Here is a 22,906-nt window from a genome sequence, read left to right as displayed (position 1 = left end):
AAAGTCCTTGATCTCTTAGCAACAACTGAAAACATCAGCATATTATCAACATTCTTCTTGTACCAAATCCCATACTGAATCCAAAACACAGCACTATTCTAGCTACTAAGAAGAAAAATTAACTGTATCCCAGCTGAAACCAGGACAATCAGCATAACTGTGCCTATTTTAGAGGACGTGGTCACAAACTGAGAACCTAGTTCATTTGGATAGCACCTGGAACTCCCTGGTCATTAAAAGAAGACCCTGTGCAGTGCTGTGGAACCTTTTTCCCTCTAAGAAGATTGTTTACTTTGAAGGTGATGCCTTCAGTTATGCTTCATGGAAAGTATTAATAGTATCTCATGTCTAAAATGTGTAAGCTAAACGACTATTCACAATAACACGAACTCGTGTATGTGCTTTAGGTGAGTGCCATTTTACATTTTCCTTGATACGTTTCCCTGGTTTAGCCATGCTACCGTGGAAGAGCAATTGACTTGGATTTCTGCGTTTTAAAGCTGATCTAGTTTCTGCTGTTGTCAGAGCTTGCTCCTTTTTTTTCTGATGTTAAAAGTAAATATTTAAAGTAAAAAACCCCTGTTTTTATTATCTTCACTTTCAGTCAAAAAAGATCCAAGCTCAGCTGAAAGAGCTTCGCTATGGGAAAAAGGATTTGATTTTTAAGGTAAGTTTTATTTCACTATAGTTAACTAAAGTACTAGAGTTAATGTAGTATTGAAGTAATCTAGGAGTGTGATAGCTGCCTTTATTACTGTAGTTCTAAGGAATCATTTCCTTCTCACCATACCGAAAACTGCTCAGAGCACCAAAGACAGACATAATACCATAATGTGATTTCAGAAATATCATCTGTTTTGGTTTGTTGTTTGGTTGGTTGGTTTTTTTTTTTTTTTTGCAAACCACTATAACAGGGACAGTGCTTTCTATTAAATTGCTTTCTGGGGCAAGGAAGAGAAGATTCAAAGCCTAAAAAATTTGTCTGGTGTCTTTGTTTTTAAATAGACAAAACCAGTGGCAAGTATTTTGTTTACGAATATCTGTATTTACATGCTCATGTAAAGAAATGTTCTAGTTTCCTGCTGGTGACCAAATCCTAATGCCCTATTCCATAGATTCTATAACACATTTTTTATCTTTCTAACTGAACAATAGAATATTTTACAGATGGTTCTTTTTTTTCTTTGATTAGCAGTCCTCCATGGCAATGTCAGTTATTGTTAACACTTAAAGCAAATCTTTGTGTTTGTGATAAGCTTGAGCAACAGAATGTTTCTTAGGTCCCTGGATCCAGATTCCTCCTATAGGCTTGAAACATCTTTACCAAAACTGAAGCTTCTAGGAAAAAAATGAAATGTCTGTGTTTTATACAATCCAAATGAATAGCCTGTCTAGCTAGCACTTCATTTTTTTTTTTTTTAAAAAAGGGACACACACACACAAAACATACAGATATTTTGCTGAAGGGCATCAAGTCCTTGTTAACACAGGGAGAAATTAATCCCTGTTAAAGGAGGAGGAGAGAGATTCAGGTCACCTGACTGGAGGCTGCTAATTGAGTAGTGCTTTTATTCCCAGCATAAAGGATGAAGATAAGTAGTCATCTTCAAAGTGACTAAAGCTAGAATTACTTACAAAGTAATTCATCTCAATATGAGGTCCAAATTGCCTTCTGGAAGTATTTCACTCTCTTTACTGTGTCTCTATTGTATGCGTAGTACAGTAAAGCTGGAATAACATAGGCCATTTAAAATACACAGTGTAATTTTTGTGATTTTTTTTTTTTTTTTTTTTCTTCCCCCCCCCCCCCCCGCACAGATTGATTTCAAGTTTTTTCAGGAACATTTATTTCTGGTCATCATAAGACCCAAACCAGGGGAATAGATTTAGAGATAAAAACCAAGCAGATTATACATCTAGGCAGTTAAATTTTAATACCAGCTAGCATTAACAAAAATAACACATTTTTCTTGAAATTCAGTTTAGGTATAATTGAGAGTTTGAACAGAGGAAAATATTGTAACTTCTAACCGTGCTTGGGTGTGAAAGCTTGTTTACTTCGGCTGAAGCAGAAGGGTTGTTCAGTACTGTGATCTACTTGTTGTTTTCATTGTGCTAATATGCAGTGATCCCAAAACTGGATCTGAATTATGCTAGGTTGTGTAGTAGTGCCTAGCAAGGGAACACTTGCTAAGTGCTGCCCACCTGAAAGCAGCGTACAGAAGAGGAGAAGGAAAACACGAGCACGAAGAAGTGAACAAATGGGAAAGGCTGTCTGGCAAGTCACTGGCATACATAAAATGAAATCCATCTTCTCCCGATCCTCGTTCAGTAAACTGTGACAGTGTAGTGGTTAAGGTACAGATGTTAAGATCAGGGTTTTGTGGTGGAGAGGAGTGAGTTGTGTTGTAGCAGAGGCAATGGGTCTAGTGTGAATATGAATAGAAGTGGGTCTCATCTGACTGGATATGGATGTCTGCACCATAGGCTCCACTTCTAATCCTTGGAAAGTTATTCAGTAATGCTGCAGGAGTCTGGGAAATATATCTTCTCCTAAAGACTATGTCTACATTTGGCCACATGACTTATGCCTTAAACTCCTTGACCTACGTTGAATAGACTGTTCCTAATTATGAAGGAATTCTAGGGCCACCAGTTCAGATGTAAGTCCCAAGTTACATAGGGTGAGTTCTGCTCTGAATGCACTTGCAAAGTAGGGAACATGTGACTTGCCTTTTAGGGAAATTATGAACTAATGTAATTTAAAATACTTTGAGAACTTTAGGTGGACGATGTTAATGAATTGTGAAAAGGATTCCAAAGTCCCACTTACTGAGAACTGCATGTGCAAATACCTGGAACATCTTCTCACCGTGTGCAATCTATATGAGATGAATTGCTTGATTTGCTGATTTGATATATCCTTTATGTGTAGCCAGAAATATTTTTGTCAGGTTTATTTATCAATCTTTTTCCTGACTAAAGACATTCAATTTATGAAGAAAATGGAACAGCAAGCTTATGCTGTCCTCCTAAATAATCATGTGAGATGTGGGGAAGGGTAGATTCAGTGTGCTGTTTTGTGTGTGTTTCAGGTCCGAAGACAGACACACTGCACAGAATAGAAGCCATTTGGTATAGGGTAGAAAGCTTTTTAAATATCTGTCTGATCAGATAGAGGCTGCTAGGTTTGGGCAAGAACAGGTAGTATTTCATTTCTACTTGGTTTGATACTAGAAACTAAACAGATATCATGTCATCATTGCTGATGAGGCTGTTTGGTGAAGCTCTGATTTTTTCTGATAAAATATCAGAATGGTAGATAGGATCAAAATGGTAGATAGGATAGTCTCCTGCAAGCACAGAACATGAATAGAGTGTGTGTGATAATTTTATGGCTGCTAATTACTGTCATGTTACAGGACTTCCACCCTTTCCCCCTTCCACCGCGTTCCCACCCCATTAAACCTTACATTTTCTGTGTGTCGTACTGAGGACTTCAGGGAATTCTGTTCTCTCTACAGCTCTGAATGTTGCAAGCTTCCCATAGCAGTTCACCAGAAGGAAGTAAACTTCGGGCTATTAGATTTCTAAAGGGCATGAGGGAATGCTTCAGTCTGTGCCCATTAAACTATTGCTTTCTGTGGTGGAATTAATTGTGCAGATATATGTCAAGTAAGTAGGGAAGGGTTGTTTGGTGGGGTTTTTTTAATAATCAACTTTGAGAAACTCGTTCTTAAATTCTGGTAACTATTATTGTCAGTGTCTCTGTACTGACTAGAGCTCTGAGGATTAAGTGGGCAAGGAAGAGGATGGGGGAAGAAAGGCTGCTTTCTCTTTTAATACTCCAGTGAATTGGTAAATTATATCTACTTACAACATTGTGTGACAGTAACTTAACAAGTGGTAGTAAATATAACACGAGTTCATCATATTTGGCATGTATTTACTCATCTTACGTTTTCAAAGTGTTTTGTAACCTAGCTGATTAGTTATGTGGCGTGTGCGTATGTATATTTATGGTTTTCTATCTCTATGTGATATAATGCCGTACAACAGGTAAGTAGTGAGAGTCACAGAAATTAAGTGGTGCGCTCAAGGCTAGAGAGGTTGTCAGTATCTCTACTGAGATTAGAATTTGAGCTCCTGTCACTTTGTCACAGTTCAGTCCCTTAAACCATGCGCCGTGGTATCCTTAAAGAGTTGACAAAAGTTAAAATTTGCTTTGTATTATACTGAAAAAAATAGGAATGATTAATAAAAAATTTCACTCAAACATCTTAATTTTATAGCTGCCTCTGTAAGTAGGTACATAATAGTTCTGAATGAGTCCACTCTTAACTGCAATAATTAAGTTATGGTCCTAAACCCCTGATTTCAGTGAAGTACTCTTAAGTTTAAATGCTTTGCTAAATCAAAGTCTACATTTGTTTCAGGCATTCATAACCACTTCGTTTTAAATTACTCCCCCTTCATTAACTGCTTTCAGTCAGTTGGCTATACTGTCCTAGAAGTCACATGCTTTACTAAATTAGAAGAGAATTAAAAGCAATTTTTTTTGTTCATGAAATGCAAACATATGTCTGATAGGAATATGAGATGAAGAAAAATAAGCCTAGCGATAACTTTCACTATCAGTTTATACAAGTATCTTGTAGAAATCTTTTTTTAAAAGTACAAGGTGAGAATGGTTCATGTTATGGCTTGAGTATATCTTGGTTAACTTTTTTTGTGATGCATTTCTAAGGAGTTTCAGAAGTGTCAATTTCATCTACTACTTCATCTGTTTTCCCTTTTGTCATTTAAATTGCGAGACAAAATGTATTGAAAGTCCTAAAAAACAACAAAAAAGGTAAGCCTAGCCTACCAATGTACTTAATCTTTGTTCCATAGTAGAATTTAAATTTAAATAATCAAATAAATAACATCTGCCTTACAACAAATTAAGTAATTGCTAATATTCTGTACATGGTCTTACCATGAGTGAGATGGTTTATAATTATATACCTTCCTCTGAAAAGCAAACCCCGTTTGCTCCAGTTGGGTACAAGGACATGGCCAGTTCCTGAAGCATAGCTGTCGAGGTGGGTGCTTACACTGACTGATAACTTGCCTGTGGCCCTGGGGTGTCCTTAGTCCTCATGTTTAGAGCCACCAGGTGCCCAGGTAATATTGCCAAACTAGAGGATGTCCGGGAAGACCGGAATTGACTTTATATATAAGGAGCAAAGCATATGTTTTAAAGACTTACATAAATAAACTGACATTTATAGTCAAAACCATTTTCCAAATTCTTTGAAACACATAGTGCTACACCAATCAATTCATTATTTAGATGTGTGAAAATCATTTTAAACCATGCAGTTGCTATGGTAAATAGTCAAACCAAAGAAAAACTATGTGAAATTGTTTTCACATCATATTGACTGTATGTGGTAAATATTTATATCATTCTTCCATTTAAAGTAGAATTGATGCCACCATATGTGTGTTCCTCCTTATTAGCAGTAGTTAATTACATGCCACAGTAAACCTATTTCCTGGAGTTTCAAAGTATTTATTTCTGTTACGCAGACTATGAGATCCTGCATTCCCCACAAAGGGAGGAAATGATTAAATAAAAACAAATAAACCCCAGAAAACCACCGAAGACCTGACTTAGAAGAGAACTTGTGTTAAACGTTAAAATTGTTGTTTGGGCTTGAAATGATTACAGATTTTTAAATCTGTGATAACCTTTTACAGAAGTGCTCTGTGTGCTTGCACATTTATGAAGATTCAAAAGTTTCAGGTTTTCCTATACAATTCTAATCATTTATATACAGTTGGTGGTCAGGCTTGACCCAAGTCCAGACATTTCATAAATGTACACTGCACCTGCTTGTATTATTATTGTTATCAACTGCAGAATTCAGCTGACCTTGCATGTTTGAAAAATGAGTCTATTTAACACATTTTAAACGATTCTTCATTATTTTCGAAGCACCATAAAAGTCCTTCTTTCCTTGCAGAAAGCCTTCCAAAAAAGCAACATTATTCTCTTTAAACTTCATTTATACATTGATTTATTTAGCATAAAAATAATGTTCTTATCTTTGTTGCTTTTACATTGCCCTGTAATGCTAAATGTAACTTCCATAGCTCAATGTTAAAAGGAGATGATAAGAGAAAACTGAGGACACTTTCCTATGGGCCTGTCATATCAATTTCCCTGAGAGAATACTACAACTCGTCTCACTTTCAGACGGGATATCCAGCCTGTAGAGTGTTTAGTCATCCGATGTGTTTCCGCAGCGTCTGGATCTTCTGCAACCTCCCTTGGGAAATTTAGCAATGCTGCTTAGGAAAAACAAAACAAAACAACTCTTATAAAATATCAGTTCTAAATGTAATGCAAAATATTAGAGATTTTTTTTTTTTTTTTTGCGGAGATCTTAAACCAGTGACTTTATTAAGGATAAGAAGTTCTATAAGCTACATTACTTCAGCATGTTGCATTACAACTGAAGAGAGTCTGGAAGAAGAGACTTATCATTTATTATGCATTGAATGTATAGCATTTTTAAGCATATTGTTTTGAGAGATTAGCAATCAAAGACTTCAGATAAGTAAATGGTCACTAAAAGTTTCCCTTTGTCAGAAATGATGAATGAGTAGAAAGTAGCAAACTGAACCTCCTTTTAGATCTATTATTACTTATTTTATGATGTTTTCTATTTGATACATTTAATCTCATTGGTCTACTGTGGCTTGTATATTCTTTGACAATTTTATTATCAAAAAAGAGGTCATTTTTCTTGGGATTGAGTTTATTTTTTCTAAAAGCCTTTGCTTTTCTTACAAAGGATAAAGATGAAATGAAAAGTGCCCATGATACAAGCAGACTCTAATAGATGATGAAATGAAAAGTCTGAAAATGTTCTTATGGACTTTTCCTTTTAAATACATAAATAAGAAAAGTTACTGTGTATTTACTGAGATCAAAAATTCTTATACATATGTGGCAATCCCATCAGTACTGATTCAGATCTGGCAAAAGCTGTTTTCTTAGGAGGCTATGGAAAATAGAAAGGATGTTCCATATTTTCTGACTCTAAAGAAGGTTCAATTATGTGTGCTATTCTTTCACAATGCTTATCTAATTTTTTTTTTAGAAACCTGCAGCAGTTCAAACTCTATGTATTTCTGCTGCTTTGATCTATTCTAGTCTATTAACCTTAGTAGTAGAATATGTTTTCTGATATGTATTGAATCTTCCTTACTGAAATTGAAGCCAATTAGTTATCATGCTATCTCCTATAGACTTGGAGAGTAAATTATTTTATTTTTTTTAAACTCTTCTTTTAAAGCAATATTTTGCATATTTTGAGATTATCTTGTGTCTCTCACAGTGTAGTTCTTTTTTAGATTAACATATGTTGCATTTTTCTTTCACTCTTGCTTCTCAGTGCATGTTTGCACACCATTAATGCTTCACATTAGTCACATCTGAGTCTTTGTTTTCTTAGGTCTCTATCCATTTGCAGTGCCCTAAACTGGACACTGAAGCCCAGATGGACATTTCACTCATGCTGAGCAAAGCAAAGGGATTTTTGTAGTCTGTACCCACAGTGTTCTTTGCCTTTTCTACAAAAACATGACATATTCAGTGGTGATACCATCTTCAGTCATTCATCCCTAGTGTTCTATATTCTGTATTTGTTTTATTGATTATTGCTGACAGTATTTAGGATCTTATACTTGTCTTTAGTGAATGTCATCATATTTTTTCAGTTTGTCAGGATAAATTTAGACAAATCCCATCTTCTGTGACACACAGAGTTCTGGTTTGATGTCACCAGAATATTTAATGAGTATATATTTAGTTCACTGTTCACTTCATGAATGATATATATACTAAATAAATCTCTGTCCCCTAGAGAGGTAGTCTGATTATTCTCCTCAGTACTTCTCCGAGAATGAATGTTGTACTAATGGATCTATAAGTCATGACCTCGAGTTTCTCTCTCTCTCTGAAGATGGGTATAACACGTATTCTTTTCCAGTCTTCAGGTTCTTCATCCACTCTGCTGAGTCTGTGAGGAACTTAAAGCCTAATACCACTTTCCAAAGCAGTAAAAGCAATGATGCACAACCATGATAACAGAAAACAATCAAGGGAAAACTCTTATCAATCTGTAATTGGACAAAGTTGTATTAGAGAGAAAAAAGATCTTTCAACTAAAACAATTTTTCTAAAAATTTAGGACTACAGCTATAAAAAGAGGTACTGTGTACTATAGCATTTAAATTTGACTGAAACAGAATGGAGATGGCTGTGGAAATAAATTGTGTATCAACCCACTAAAACCCACCACTGTTTAATATATTCATAAGTGATCTGAATGATGTACCCTGATGAAGTTTGCCCATTGATACCAGACTGAATGAACAAGTAGACACCTGAAGGGAGAGCCACCCCACAGGAAGACCTGGACAGACTGGAAGAGTGGGCTCACAAGAACCATATGAAGTTCAGCAAAGACAAATGTAAGGTCTTGCACCTCAGGAAAACGTAATCCAGGAGTGCAGTGGAGGCTGGGACCTACCCAGCTGGATTGCAGCTCTGTGGAAAGGGACCAGGGGGTTCTGGTGAACAGCAAGCTCAACATGAGTGAATAGGTGCTTCATCGGCTAAGAGAGCCGACAGGATGCTGGATTGCATCAACAAGCGAAACATCAGCAGAGATAAAGAAGTCATTATCCCACTCTACTCAGCGCTTGTCAAGCCACACCTGGAATATTGTGTTGAGTTTTAGTCCCCACTATACAGAAAAGATGTGGACAGGCTGGAGAGGGTCCAGAGGAGGGCTGCAAAGATGATCAAAGGATGGGGAAGCCTGCCATATGGGGAAAGACTGAGAGAATTGGGTATGTTCAGCCTTGAGAAAAGAAGGCTTAGGGGAGACCTTATCACCATGTTCCAGTATTTAATGGGTAGCTACAAAGAAGATAGAGAGTCCCTTTTTACAAGGAGTCACATGGAAAAGACGAGGGGTAATGGGTACAAGTTACTCCTGGGGAGATGCTGACTGGACACAAGAGGACATTTTTTCACAATGAGAACAATCAGTCACTGGAATAATCTCCCCCAGGGAAGTGGTAGATTCCCCAACATTGGGTACTTGTAAGATTTGACTGGACAGGGTGCTGGGCTATCTTGTCTAGACCGTGCTTTCGCCAGAAAGGTTAGACCAGATGATCCTTGAGGTCCCTTCCAACCTGGTATTCTGTGACAGGTATCGTGGAATTTGCCCCAGACCTTGAGAGTTGACCTCGGTAGTATTATTCTGAGTAATTGTTTCAAACTATGATTTGTTCTCTTGTAGTGAAGGTCTTTGAGTGTAGGAGACAGCATCATGGCTACAAGTATTGCAAAATGCTTTTCTTCATCTTTAGTTCAGGAATTATCATCTTTGTGCTAATATTACTAAACATTTATGAGTAATAGCTGCAGTGATTTGATGGTTATATGTGCAGATCAGGTTGTCTACAAGCCCAGAACTTAGAGTGGTTTGCATTTCATGCTCTGATTCCATTCCTATACATTGGTTTGTGCAAAGCCAGATTGAAAGATTGATGACACTTTGCTTTCAAAGCATTTTCAATACAAGGTAATTACAAAATCAGTAGCTTAATCTGTAATTAATGCTCTTTCACAGAAGTTGTTATATCTAGTGATGTATGACAGCCACTAGCATGTCGTTAGGGAGAGCTGAATTTTCATGTTGCAATGTGATAATGTACAGGTATTACTTTGACTTGCTTGAAAATAGGTGTGTTTTCTTCAAGGACTATCCTTGTTTGTTGAAAGTGATCAGGATGTCAGGAAGAAAATTGTAAGTATATTCCTCAAAGCAATTTCATTGATGGCTGAGGGAATTGGAAGTATAGTGTAGATTTTTATTCATGTTTGAAGTTGTTGCTATATGAAGATTATTCTATTTATCTGGGGATTTCTAGAATGTGATAATTTTACAGAATTCAATTTAGCTGTTTTGAGAATTATAGGATTGAATGTGAACTTTGTGTCAGGTTTTTTCTTCTGGCAGGCTGCATCCTGAGGTAGATGACTGATGGGCTCAGCTGTGCAGGGTTTTATGGGTTAATATGTCATGAATGAGACCTGATGTTTTCTTTGACCTCTAAGAGGTCCCAAGAGATTGTGGGATCTTCCTTGAGGTTTGTGGGATCTTCCTTGAGGTATTTCTCCTTTGTAGTATAATGAGTGTTGGACTTAGTCATCATGGTTTAGGATTCCTATAGCTCTTGCTACATGTTGTAGTTCAGTCTAGATTTTTTTTCATTCTAAGTGAGAAGGCTTATGATGCTTTTTTTTATAATGCTTTTGTTGATTATTCACTTGGGGATTTTTTTTTTCCTTGATCAAGTCAGTATGTTTGTGCACTTTTAGATATGTATTTGGATGTTGCCCACTGTATGTATAATTTTGGTTTTTGGGTTATTAATTGTGATTTGATCTGGCTGCTTATTGGATGTAGAAAAATGCTTTAAGACAGGGTATTATTGGGTTGTTTTTCTCAGTAGATGCCAAGGCTCTTGGGAGAGACAAGAAATTGAAATTTGCTTAGTTGATTTTTGTAAAATATATTAGGGCTGTTGCATAAATATCTGTAGTTGATATTTGGTTGGTAAGAGATGGCATGATTACTTTTCAGTTAGCTAACTTGTTGAGATAACGTAGTTATCATTATGTATTATTTATTCCTTTATACATTCCTCATTCCATTATATATTCCTCATCTTCTCTTACATGGTCTTTTATCACTGTATGGTGAATACTTCGTGTTTTCATGAAGTACAAGATTTTTTTTTTTAGTTTAATTTCTTTTGTAGTAGGTAGTTTTGGTTTTTTTTTTTTTTCCTGAATGGCGAAATAGTGTATTTTCACAACCTTGACAAAAATATATGTAGAAGGTCTTATCTTGGTTATGTGTTTTTTGCTTAGGAAGTAGATGTCACTGTTTACCTTGGCATCTTTTTGCTGGTGAATATTTTCATTGCAAATGCCATATTTTAGCATTTTATATGTTGTTGCTGTGATGTTATAACTATTAGTAATGTGTTAATGTTAGCATATTATATTAGCACCACAGGAGGGGCCTGAAGATCTAGACAGAATTGGCTGCTGAAAAGTACTTACAGGCTATTTGCAGACAAGAATTTTTTTAAATATAAAGAGATAAGTGACATACAAGAAGGTGGAGGGATGTTATCTTATGGATTTCCCAGTGAGGACATTGGATTATGTACTAACATAATTAATTTATATCCTTATTGAAACAAATGTCCTTCAACTATTATTTTTTAGTGACTTCATGCAGTTTTGGAAGTCACAGATTTGTGAAATGTGAATATCATTTCAGTACGTAGTAATTCAGGTCTATTAGTTTATTGTCAGTACATGTTTTACAGCACAGTTTTGAGCATGAAAAAATTGTTGGAACTTCTTTAATGAACTAAAAAATCCAATTTTGAAAGTTTCTGTATGGCCCTGCAGATGTGGTCTTAAGGATATGGACTTGCATTAGATGGCAATGCAGTCTTAAATACCTGGTCTCGAGTTACTGTGTGAGACAAGACTAGACAATAGCCAGTGTGACACAAGCTGGCTTAAATCTAGCAGCAGCAGCTCTGCATTTAACTGGCAGCGTACAGCTATTCAATTACCTTACAGACCTGGTCCAGCTCCCGCTAAAATAAGGAGAGGTTTACTATTGATACCAAATTGAAATTGATTGGGACTTTGACTGACATTTTCCAAATGGTTTAATTATAATAATGGGTTTGAGTGTGCCCAGTAGGGTTGAAAAATTTAGAAACTTTGTCACGTGAAGTAAAAAGAAATATTCCCAACTGCCCAAAGATCAGAGAAAAAAACAGGACTGAGGGAAAGACCCAGAAGAAGCTGAAAAATGAGTTAAAGCCTCATCTTGTGTAAACATGCAGCAGGAAAAAGAGGGAATGTTTTCTGTGAAAATTATGGAGCTGGATCCACGTGTGCTATATGTCAAAAGGAGACAAGGTGTTGTATAAGTAATGCCGATGCCAGAAATACACTTGGAGAACAACTGTTTTGGCAGAATCATTTTTCTTCAACATTTAAGCTCCTGCAGTACTGGGTGCTGTAGAAATTGCCAAGAAAAGTGTTTTTTTCTGAAATATCAGAACTCAAAACATTTTATACTGAGGATATTGGGACAAGATGTTGTCACGTCCTGCTCAGACGAGGCAGACAACTCACCCAGATTCATAAATCCCCAACAGAGTGGACAATGGTGAGTCAAGTCTCAAAGTCCAGACATTTATTAACTTCCCACAATGTACTAATTGGATACATGATAATTGGCTAAGCATATGATGAGTTGTGACAAGCAATACAGTTTGCCTTGCATTGCTTAATGGTAGTGAAAGAAAAAGAGGGAAAAGGAGAGGAGGGAGATGAATAGAGGAATAGGGATCACCGGTCTGGATTCCTGTCTCGATCCCGCCAGCGAGGGTTCCAGGAGGCATCTGTCGTCTTTGCTTCACTTCACTCTCTGGGCCCCTCCCAGCCTTGCCCCCACCTTGATTTATACCCACTTTCCTTGGGTCCAACCCCCCGGTCAACCCACATACCTACGTATGCCACGTATGGGGAGGGGTAAGGTGTTTCATGGGATGATGTAGTTAGCACGATCTTGTTAGTCTTCATTACCATATCCAGGGGTGTTAACTTTAATATGCATTTTGTGCATAATGAATCAAAGGTCATTGACTGGACAGATGGCCCTTGAAATTAGACCAGGTGCCCCAGAGCAGAACTGTCCTGTCTTCACAGGGCTCCCTCCTCCAGCTGCATCTCGTGTTATTGGGGCAACCTTATCAGCTTCGACCTCCACACTATCCACCCCACAACTATAGTTTCATTACTTGCGAGTGTTTGAGACATTCCTTAGCTCAGAGGGTCCCCCCACTATCCTTTATCTCTTTCTCAGCCTGTTTTTCTCAGTCCTTGTTTCTTACAGGCCTGTTTCTTTCAGGGCCTTTTTTTACAAGTCGTCTCTCACAGACGTGCTGTCAGCCTCCATGCACTAAGGGAGAGAATGGTCAGGCATAAACATGACAAATTGTGAAAATGAAGAGCAGGCACCAGCCACGGTGTCCATGCTCATTGGCTTTACCTGGAACTGGAGAGGCTGGAGGAGCAGCCAAGGTGGTGTCTTGACCATCACGGTTCTTGGTGGAACCTGGCACACACCAAAATCCAGAACCAGGCGCTCTCCTGGCCCTGGGGTTCTTCGATGAACCATGCTGGGGGGTGGTCACTTGGGAGATCACCCAGCTCCAGGCAATGAGCATTTGGAGCACATTGACATGTATGTCCCAAATTGGGGGTGCTTTACTAGCAGAGGCAATTTTAAATACCTCCGCATTTATTTCCAAATCAGACAGAAATAAATATTCTTTGAGAGGATAGTTCTGCATCACATAGTCTCCCCCTTGCTTGATCCTGTTTTCTGGGATATTGCTGACAGCAAATTTAGAGCCATCTGCGTGATGATCTGCAGCATGAAGTTCTCAAAATATATACAATAAATTTAAACTGCATTTTGGGAGGGTTTTTGAAATTTTTGCATTACTCATTGTTGGCTGAATTGGAGGCACTTTGCAATAATGAATATGCTGGTATTGATGAAGAGTGGATGTGTTGGATGTTTTAGGTTTTACTTTATTCATCAGCTGAATATGAGGTAATGTTTTCAAAATAGAAAGTTTTAAGAAGTTATCTCTTGACAAACACTTTTAAGTTACGTGATATTGCCAGAAATACTAGTTCTGTTTTCCTTGATTTTATTTTCCTGGCTGAATTATATTCTTGACTGGAATGGTCAAATCTTAGAAGGAAGCCCCCAAACCAAAAAGCCAAAGCTTTGGGCAAGATGTGAACTAATGCCCTCTCAAGAAAAGAGGAAGTAAACGTTTCTAGCACACTACTGACAAAGATGTAGAGCATTCTGGTATGCCTAACATGAATTTGAAAATGCTTACCCCCTCAGTGTGTGTTCTCTTACTGCTAAAATAAGCGACACAATTGTTTAAAGGAGTCTGACTTAGAAAAGAAAGAGCTGCAGGTTGTAATCATGTGAATCAGGCATTGGAAATAACAACTGGTGCTAAAACCTAAGGTGCTCTCCCCTGATCTGAAGGGAGGAAAATCCCCTGTGGGAGATAAAAATGCAGAACAGGCACAAAGATGAGTGATGTGGCACTTCTCTTCGTGTGCATCCTCTGGGTGTGTTTCTGCAGAGAAACGGTTATTTTCTTTTAGTTAGAGGTTGAGTTCTTTACTACTTTACATGGACCCTAACAAACTGCTGTTTTGCTTTAATTGTAACACGTTTTATGTGAAGGAAAAGCATGAGGGTTGAGGAAGAAAAAGTGAAATTTCAGCTAATAAAAAAGCACAAAGGTCTTATTTCCTTTTTTTTAATGTACATCCAGAATGATGAGCTAAAAATATTGTGACAGTAATGAGCATTAAGAAAAGGTGTAAGCTGTGAGACTGCAGAAATGATGTTTTTATCTGACTTTTCCTCTTGTTATAAGTGCTTAAAATATAAGTCAGATGTTGCTGAACGTCTGGTTTTTGCTACACATCTGATTAAATGGAATAGCTGCCAGAAAGTGTTATTCTCTGTTGTATTTAACACCTTGTGCTGCAGTAAACAGTACAATTTAGAAGCACAAGTCTCTGTTTTTCGAAGGTACAAATAATGCTTACCGAATAAGCACAGTAGAATTGTTTTTTACCGGATAATTTATTCAAGTTTCCAGTTAAGTGGTTTCCAATTTAAGAAGTTGTCCTAGTTAGAAAATATAATAAATTATAAAATAAAAAGTGGTACAGTAAATATTTTATCTTTTTTCTTAAACATTTATTTAAGGCCTATGCAGGAAAAAAAGGAGTTCAGAATATCCAGTCTATTTAATGTGTGATTAAACATCACTTAGTCATGTTTTCTAAGGAGAATATGTGATAATTTTGTCCTTGGTAAACAGTAATCCTTGGTGTGAAATACAATACATCCTTAACAGTTCTGCAATAACCAAATAAGATCCCAATTTATTATGTCTTAAAGAAGAAAACATGGTCATGACTATGTTTATCTCTGCATGTGTGAGTACTCCTAATGTGAAGTGATAACATAGCCTTTTCTGGCAAAAAAATCCAAAAAATCTTTGTAATTTTGTACAAGAAAAAGGCGAGGGAGTAATTTTTTTTTCTCCTGAGTTTTTTAAGCAGTTACAAGTTTTAAAAAAAACCCCAAGCAAACACAAAAAAAACAGCCACCACCAACAGCAAAATCCCTCACTATGTATTTTATTTTCCACATTGATATGCTGTATAAAGTTTCTGGGGAAAAAAATGCTAAAAAGCCTTTAAAAAAACATTTTTTGGCATTGCTAACAAGTGTGCACTATTTATAATAGCTGTACTGCCGTACAGCCGTCTTGCCTGCCTGACCTGAACTGTAACCCTTAATTACTCTGGGAGTGGAATTCATATCCCGCTATTAACATGGAATAGATCAGGAATCAGATAAGACTGAAATGTTAAGGTGGGCACCACTCCCTCTGTCCTCCCTCTGACCCACACAGCACACCCAGTGTTTGATCATGCTAACGGGTCTTGTTTCTGGCACTTCTCAGAAGGAAATACATCATGTGTCCCACACAACAACCTTGTCTCTAAATTGAACAGACGTGGATTTGACAGGTGGACCACTCGGTGGATAAGGAACTGGCTGGATGGTCACACTCAAAGAGTTGTGGTCAACGGCTCAATGTCCAAGTGTAGAGCAGTGACGGGTGGTGTTCTTCAGAGGTTGATGTTGGGACCAGCACTGTTTGACGTCTTTGTCAGCAACATGGACAGTGGGACTGAGTGCACCCTCAGCAAGTTTGCCAACTACACCAAGCTGTGTGGTGTGGTTGACAGGCTGGAGGGAAGGGATGTGCCATCCAGAGGGACCTGGACAGGCTGGAGAGGTGGGACCTGCAAGCCTCATGGAGTTTAACAAGGCCAAGTGCAAGGTCCTGCACATAGGTCAGGGCAATCCCAAACACAAATAGAGGCTGGGTGATGAGTGGATTGAGAGCAGCCCTGCTGACAAGGACTTCGGGGTATCAGTGGATGGAAAACTATGAGGCAGCAATGTGCACTCAGAGCCCACAAAGCCAAAGATGTCCTGGGCTGCATCAAGAAGTGTGGCCAGCAGGTTGAGGGAGGGGATGCTCCCCCTCTACTCTGCTCTTGTCAGCCCCCCCCTAGAGTGCTGTGTCCAGCTCTGGGGCCCCAACATCAGAAGGACATGGACCTGCTCGAGTGGGTCCAGAGGAGGCCACAAAGATGATCAGGGGGCTGGAGCACATTTCAACTACCTATATTATATTGATATGATATTTATAAATTCTTGAACATTCAAGGTCATCATCCCAAAGATTTGTAGGCATTGCCTTCGCTTTTTTTTTTTATGTGTCTGCAGAAATTCTTTCTGGTCTCAATTACTCATTATAAAAAATTCAGTTAATTTGGATTTCTCTCTGCTTAAAATGAGGCTAGTCTTTTCTTTTTATTTTTTATATTTATGCCTGGAAGAATTTAAAGATGGGCATTTTGTGTAATGTAATTCACAAAGAATTAAAGGTAAGTACATTCATTCAAGTGAGTTACAAAAGTGTACTTCACTGACAGTAATTGCCCAGTGCACTCTTTCAGAGGATGAAAAAACGATTTGTCTCACTGTTTCATCTGTAAGACGTGATTCTACAAGAATGCCTAAGAGAAACAATATTTTTAACGTTTTCCAGGCTATGCTTTTTAAAGGCACTTTACTCCTCATCAGAATTGGCCTTGTGCAGTCCTGCTGGTATTTTGTCCTTTTTCTTTATTCAGTATCCAAGCCACATTAATTGAATTAGGCTCCCTTAAAAACTTCTAAATTAAAACAGCAGTGAAACTATTGCAGTATTAATTCAGCCTTGATAGACAAAAAATTTCAGAAAAAAAAAAAATTATTCTGCAGTTTTGGGACTAAGATATAAATAAATATCACTACTTTCAAGTGAGTGGTTTGTCAAAAATGCATTTTTAATGCAGGATTTTATTCTCACGTGGTGTCAGCTGGATTGTTATAACTGGCCTATTGGCTCAGTAATCTGTGAAATAAAATAAATATACATAAAAGTTACAGAAAAAGTCTATCAAAATATTACAGTATAACCAAAAATTAGAAGGCTTGATAAATTATGCTTTCACAAAGACTTTATTAATACATATGAGCCTGTCCTTTGGAAGAATACCTTTTCACCAGAAACTGAAAATGTTTTCCTTGATGTGAGCAGTGTTATTACAATGTATTAATTCTTTATAGTGGCAGGCAGCAATTAAAGAAATTAAACACTTTTCCTCCAACTTGATTTTTGATATGGCTGCAGTGTCATTGAGTACAATGTGTTCTATAGCCCGAGACATTCCCCTGCAAGGAAAGAAGTAGCAATCACCTGTAACCCCGTTACATGCTTTCTGCCAACTACCCAGATTTTCAGATGCCTATGTAATGTGTGTGTTGAAGGAAAGCAGACAACCTGAAATTCATAATTTTAGCTCTGGTATTCCAGTGATTTAAACTAACACAGATACTGCTGAATGGGTAAGTTGCCTTGTTTTCTGTCCCACACTGTGTGGCAATCCATCATCTTCCATGGGATTCCAGTCTTTAGCAATGGACACCACCAGAGATGCTACCCTGGCCTCTCCTTTATCATGTAAATGCTACTTTGTATAATTTCCTGTTTAATGGCAATTCAAATTATTTAATTATATATACTGTTTTTCAAACCTTGCTTCTCATTAATTGATAATGTATTAATTTGTATGAGTGTACTGTAAAAATAATAAGTGGCAATAATTAAAATGTTAATGATGTCAGAAATGACTTGGTCTAGTTCTAGTATCTAATGAGTACTGTCTCTGCGTCAAATGGAGCCAGGCTTAACGTTCAGACTTTCAAACATTGACTAGGACCATGTTTATTGTGAGTGATCTTATGTACTGTATTTAGTAACAAATGGAAATGTTACGGAACTCTAGAAAAATTCTGATATGTTAGTAAGGTTTTTCCTCTAAAAATCCAGTGATAAATCCAGTTAAATTTTGCAAATTCTGATGAAATGGAAGGATTCTGTCTGTGTTGGACGCTCTGTTGCCAGACTGAGGAATCAAACCAGTGGTCTGATGGGTGTGTTGTGTGTGGGACAGTGACTGGTATCAGGCGTAAGAAACGTGATGCAGCGGAAATTCACAAGAGACTTCCCCACATCTGAGCAAGCAGTTGACCTCTGCTTTGAAGCAAGATTGCCTAATCGTACATGGTTTTGACTAATGAAACTGTGGCTGCTCTGATAAATCTGCAGATAAATGCCTAATCCTGTTATAAAATGCGACTAAGTAGTTCTTTGCATGACCAGGGAACTGAAAATTCCAGACTTTTGTCATTTTAGCAGCCAGTACAGCCTGTGTTTAATGCTAATAAACATCACTTGAGGTACCTGCTGAGGACTACAGGCTTGCCTAAGCTCATACACGTCAGCTATGATATGTGCTGGAAGTATGGTCATTGCCCCACACAGAGACCAAGTTAACCACATTTTGTAGGGTTTACACTAAACAGTATTTCTGTTGTGTGGCTATACATTAAGCTGTGCTACAGTCAGCAGAGTGCATGTGATCTTGAAAAGTCTGTTAAGAAAGCAGTGTCTGGCTGGGGATGGACTTCACAAACCTGGTGAGCATGGGCTGGTGCTGAGGGAAAGGGTGCTTGCAAATATTTGGTCAAAATTAAAGTGTTTTGCTCTTTAGCTGAGAAATGAGAACTTTATCCAATTATTCTGTTTGCGCAGAACATGCATTACCTAACCGGAATCTCAGAGAGAAAAAATCACTGGTTGGTCTAGTGTCCTTTCTTAATGGTTCCCTTCATAAACATGGAAAAAAACTAGTGGGCTGTTTTTGCACATACAACAGTAGAAGAAACCCGTAGCTTACTCCTTTAGGTTGCTTAGTGATGTGCTGTTAATGACAGGGCTGGGAACTGCAGGAGTCCGGGAGCTCCCGCTCCCTAAAATGGAAAGTTCTTGCAGAGAATGTATTTCCCCAAAGTAGCAGCTCATAGGGAAGGGGAGGGAAAATCATTGTCTTTATTTACTGAGTCTTTAAAAGCATCTTCTGAACTCCTGCTCTCAATACACTGTATATGCACTGTAAAAAGCTGTACCTCCTCCTGCAGGACTATGCAGGAAAATGATGTGATGTCATGTAACGAGCCAACAGTTCTTCCGCACAGGGTGCAGGCTGCTGCCTGGCCCTGACTTCAAACGCAAATCTCCCCAAATGCTTCCTCATTATGTAGTTGCATGACCAGCCTTCTTGTGAGTTTTTCTTTCATATCACCAGGGAAGGAGGTGGAGAAACAAACCTGGAGTTAACTCCTTGTAGACCAGCAGATAGTAGTATTTCATAAGGTATCTACATGCATGAACATTTGGGTGTTTTCCAATTTCTCTGTTTATGCCAAGTTACATTAACGTTGGCATCTCAGTCTTTAAAACTACAAAAGAGTGTTTCAAATTGCAAACAGAAGTCAGATAAATAAACAAAATAATAAAAACTGTTTGAATATTTTTTCCAGAAGGATATTATGGCATAATTCTAAATACTTTATAGTATGGAATTACTTTTACTACTGATGTTGAAGTTAGAGTAAGTTAGCGTTCACATAAATGGAGCAGGTGTGAGCCCAGCTCCCACAGAAAAACACTCTTTTTCTCAGGAAGAAAAAAATCCTTTGAGGCCTGGTCTTTTTGCAAGCAATTCTGACCCAATTCATATATATTACTTGTAAAATTTATATCCTTTCCTCTCTCACAGGTATTGCATGGAAAATTATGGGGAAAAAAATGCATTGTAGATTGCATCAGCTTTTTCTTCTTTATTCCCACAGGCACAACAGCTAACAGATCTGGAGCAAAAACTAGCAGTTGCAAAAGATGAATTGGAAAAGGCAGCTCTTGACAAAGTAAGAAGTGTAATGTAATGTTTGCATGTTTATCTCTATCAGCTGTGAATGTTTCAGTATAATTTGACAAAAAAAAAGTCAGTCTTGCAATGATTTAGATGCATACTTAATTGTATATACCTGGGAATAATGCTACTGAAATCAGTGGAACTAATTATGATGCATGAAGTTAAGTACAGCTGCAAAGTTATTTAAGAAGAGGGCAATCAAATTAGGAAGAAACATCTCAAAAAAAAAAAAAAATGAAAGCCAAATGCTACAGTTCTTTATGTGCAAAATACAATACAATTTTTATCTGAGGTTTAGTTATAGTTCCAAGTAGAATGCAGTATAGAATAGGTCAGTCTCTTTTTAAGGTGGGACTGATGTGACAGAGCTCTGTTCTGTGGGCAGAGGTGCCCACTTGTGCCAGAGAGGACGTGGGGAATCCCAGGAATGGGACAAAGCAGGACATGTTGGCTCCTGTCAGCTGTGTAGCAGGGAAACTTTCTTCTAGATTTAGCGCAGCTGGGAAGAAAATATCGTGCAATAGGGAAGCAGTTTATCAGAAAGGAAAAAAACTTAAATACATTATCAAATACTTTTTTGGTTTGGTTTTCCAGTATTTTCAGGTTCTATCAGACGTGTGAAAAAAAGTATGCCTCTTGGACTAAAAGCATTTTTCTTTAATCTTCAATATTGCAGTCGCTGAAATCATCCTCTTGAGTGAGGATTTGCATCCAGCACTGCAAAATCTATGGAAGCAATGCTCACAGTAGCATTATTCAAACCTGTGTGTACATCTGTTGTTATGTGTTTCTTGTTAGTAGAGTGAACTGAACTGCTCCACATATTTAAAAATTAAGCATGTTCCTTCTTTGCTCATAGAACACTCAAAGCCATGGTCTCTCAGTAGTGCCAATATACTGTCTGTGGCAAAGGCAAGAGAGCAACACTTGCCGTAAATATCTTCTAAATGCAGTTATTGCATTTGCATTATAATGCAGATAGTTGTGAAGGAGAAAGCAAAGAACATTTGACATCAGGAACTTTTAATGCGAATGATATTAAGGGATTCTGTCTGCAAATTAAAAAGGGATTTGCAGCACACCCAACTGACTTCTCTGATCCTCTGTTTCTCTTCCCTTAAATATTATGGAATTTTGATTTAGAGCTCAGTTATGGTTCTGAATGCTTACCAGAAGCCCAGTGTTATCATCTTGAAATCATTAAGACAGTCTTTGGATGGCATCATTGCCTACATGCTGTGAAAGTGCAGTGGAAATGGCAAGCAGGAGTGAAAAAAAAAAAGCAGTTGTAAATTAAGGAAAAAGATAAAGTTCACACCAGTGAGAATTGTGATACAGTTTTATAAGACTAGAAATACCCATGTGTGGCTAGTTCTAACTGCAGAGTATTAGGACCATTTAAGTTGTAGGTGCCTTTGTCCCCTGGTTAAGAGCTTTTCTGTATGAACTATGAACTGAAAAGAGTTGGAGATGGCCAGTGGTCCATCCATGTCTTCAGTAAAGGTTTGACCTTAACTGTTTTGACAATGTTAGCACACATAGTTTCAGATAAAGGAATGGAAGCAATGTGTAAAGTTATGTGCATTTTTTGAACATGAGCTGTATTTGAAATGAATAATTGAGTGATCTAATCTCAAACTGTGCCTATAAATAGGCATTAATTTGGATTTTTCTTTTGGGAGGGTATCAGACTTTTCTATTAAATATTAGATTGTGCTGACAGTGGACTTAGTGTCTCTCATAAGTCTATTTACATGACAGCACTTTTCTAGTTCCCTTGATGGACCCTTGGGTGACTGACAAATTTTGCATTGCCACAGACCAAATTATTCTATATTAAATCCAACCACATGACAAGTGTATAAACAGATCTGGGAAATCTGAAGACATGCATCATATGTTAGTAGTATTTTGACCAGCTAGCAGCCTATTTTGACCACAGTCATGTGTATGCAAAGTTATTGCAAACTCTCTCAAACGACATCCGTGGTTCCAATAGTGTTTCCTTAAGTTGTACTCTCGTGCTGCCCATTTATACATCTCCTATCAGCAAAATTGAATTTTGCTACCCGCAGTATGAAAACAAAATAGCCTATTCTCCTTTTACCTTTGGAATGGCAAAATGGCTGGTGGAAGGCAAGGCAGAACAAGCACTGGATGGCAGGGGTGGGAGATGAGAGGATGAGAAATTACCCAGAGGGATTTCCAGATGGGAGGAGTGTTGTTTCAGATCAGTGTGATTTGCAGGAAGCACTGGGGTCATATTGTGCTATAATGGCTGAGTCCATATCTTCAACCAAAATTAGACAGTCTGCTACCTCTGCCAGTTTGGTGTCTGAGCTTATTTTGACTATGTCAAATGGTGATTTATGCACTCTGTGCAGTCACTTCTTGAAAAGGTAGGGGAGAAGACATACTACATGAAAAGAAGTATGCTAAGATCTTCTGTTGTCAACTGGAAATTAAAAGATCCCTGAGTCACATGGATAAAGTAATCCTGTCCCTTTTACACTGCCATTATGTCAGAGACATATCAGTCTGACTCCGGGTTCATACATTTTAGTAAGTAAATGATACAAAGTGCTGTCCTCTTTGATGGTGATCTAGCATTCCTCCTCACTGCACACATCTTAAGGAAAAGACATTCAATTTTGTCTGTTTGCAAACAAACCAAACTCAATTACATCTCCTATTTCTTTGATTTTTCTTTATTGTGCT

General features: G+C 37.7%; 1 protein-coding gene across 1 annotated transcript in view; it reads left to right on the top strand.

Moving 5' to 3' along the window:
* The window catches only part of LUZP2 (leucine zipper protein 2), a 197,091-nt gene that overhangs the window by 132,305 nt on the left and 41,880 nt on the right, over positions 1–22,906 (top strand). Inside the window, exons 7-8 of the mRNA XM_074841934.1 lie at positions 605–667; positions 20,106–20,180. Coding sequence (XP_074698035.1) covers positions 605–667; positions 20,106–20,180 — 138 coding nt within the window. The remainder of the gene's footprint in view (positions 1–604; positions 668–20,105; positions 20,181–22,906) is intronic.

This window comes from Strix aluco, chromosome 16, assembly GCF_031877795.1.
Source record: "Strix aluco isolate bStrAlu1 chromosome 16, bStrAlu1.hap1, whole genome shotgun sequence".
NCBI lineage: Eukaryota > Metazoa > Chordata > Aves > Strigiformes > Strigidae > Strix > Strix aluco.
The sequence above is the reverse complement of the archived record's forward strand: the minus strand, read 5'-3'. Positions and strand labels throughout refer to the sequence as shown.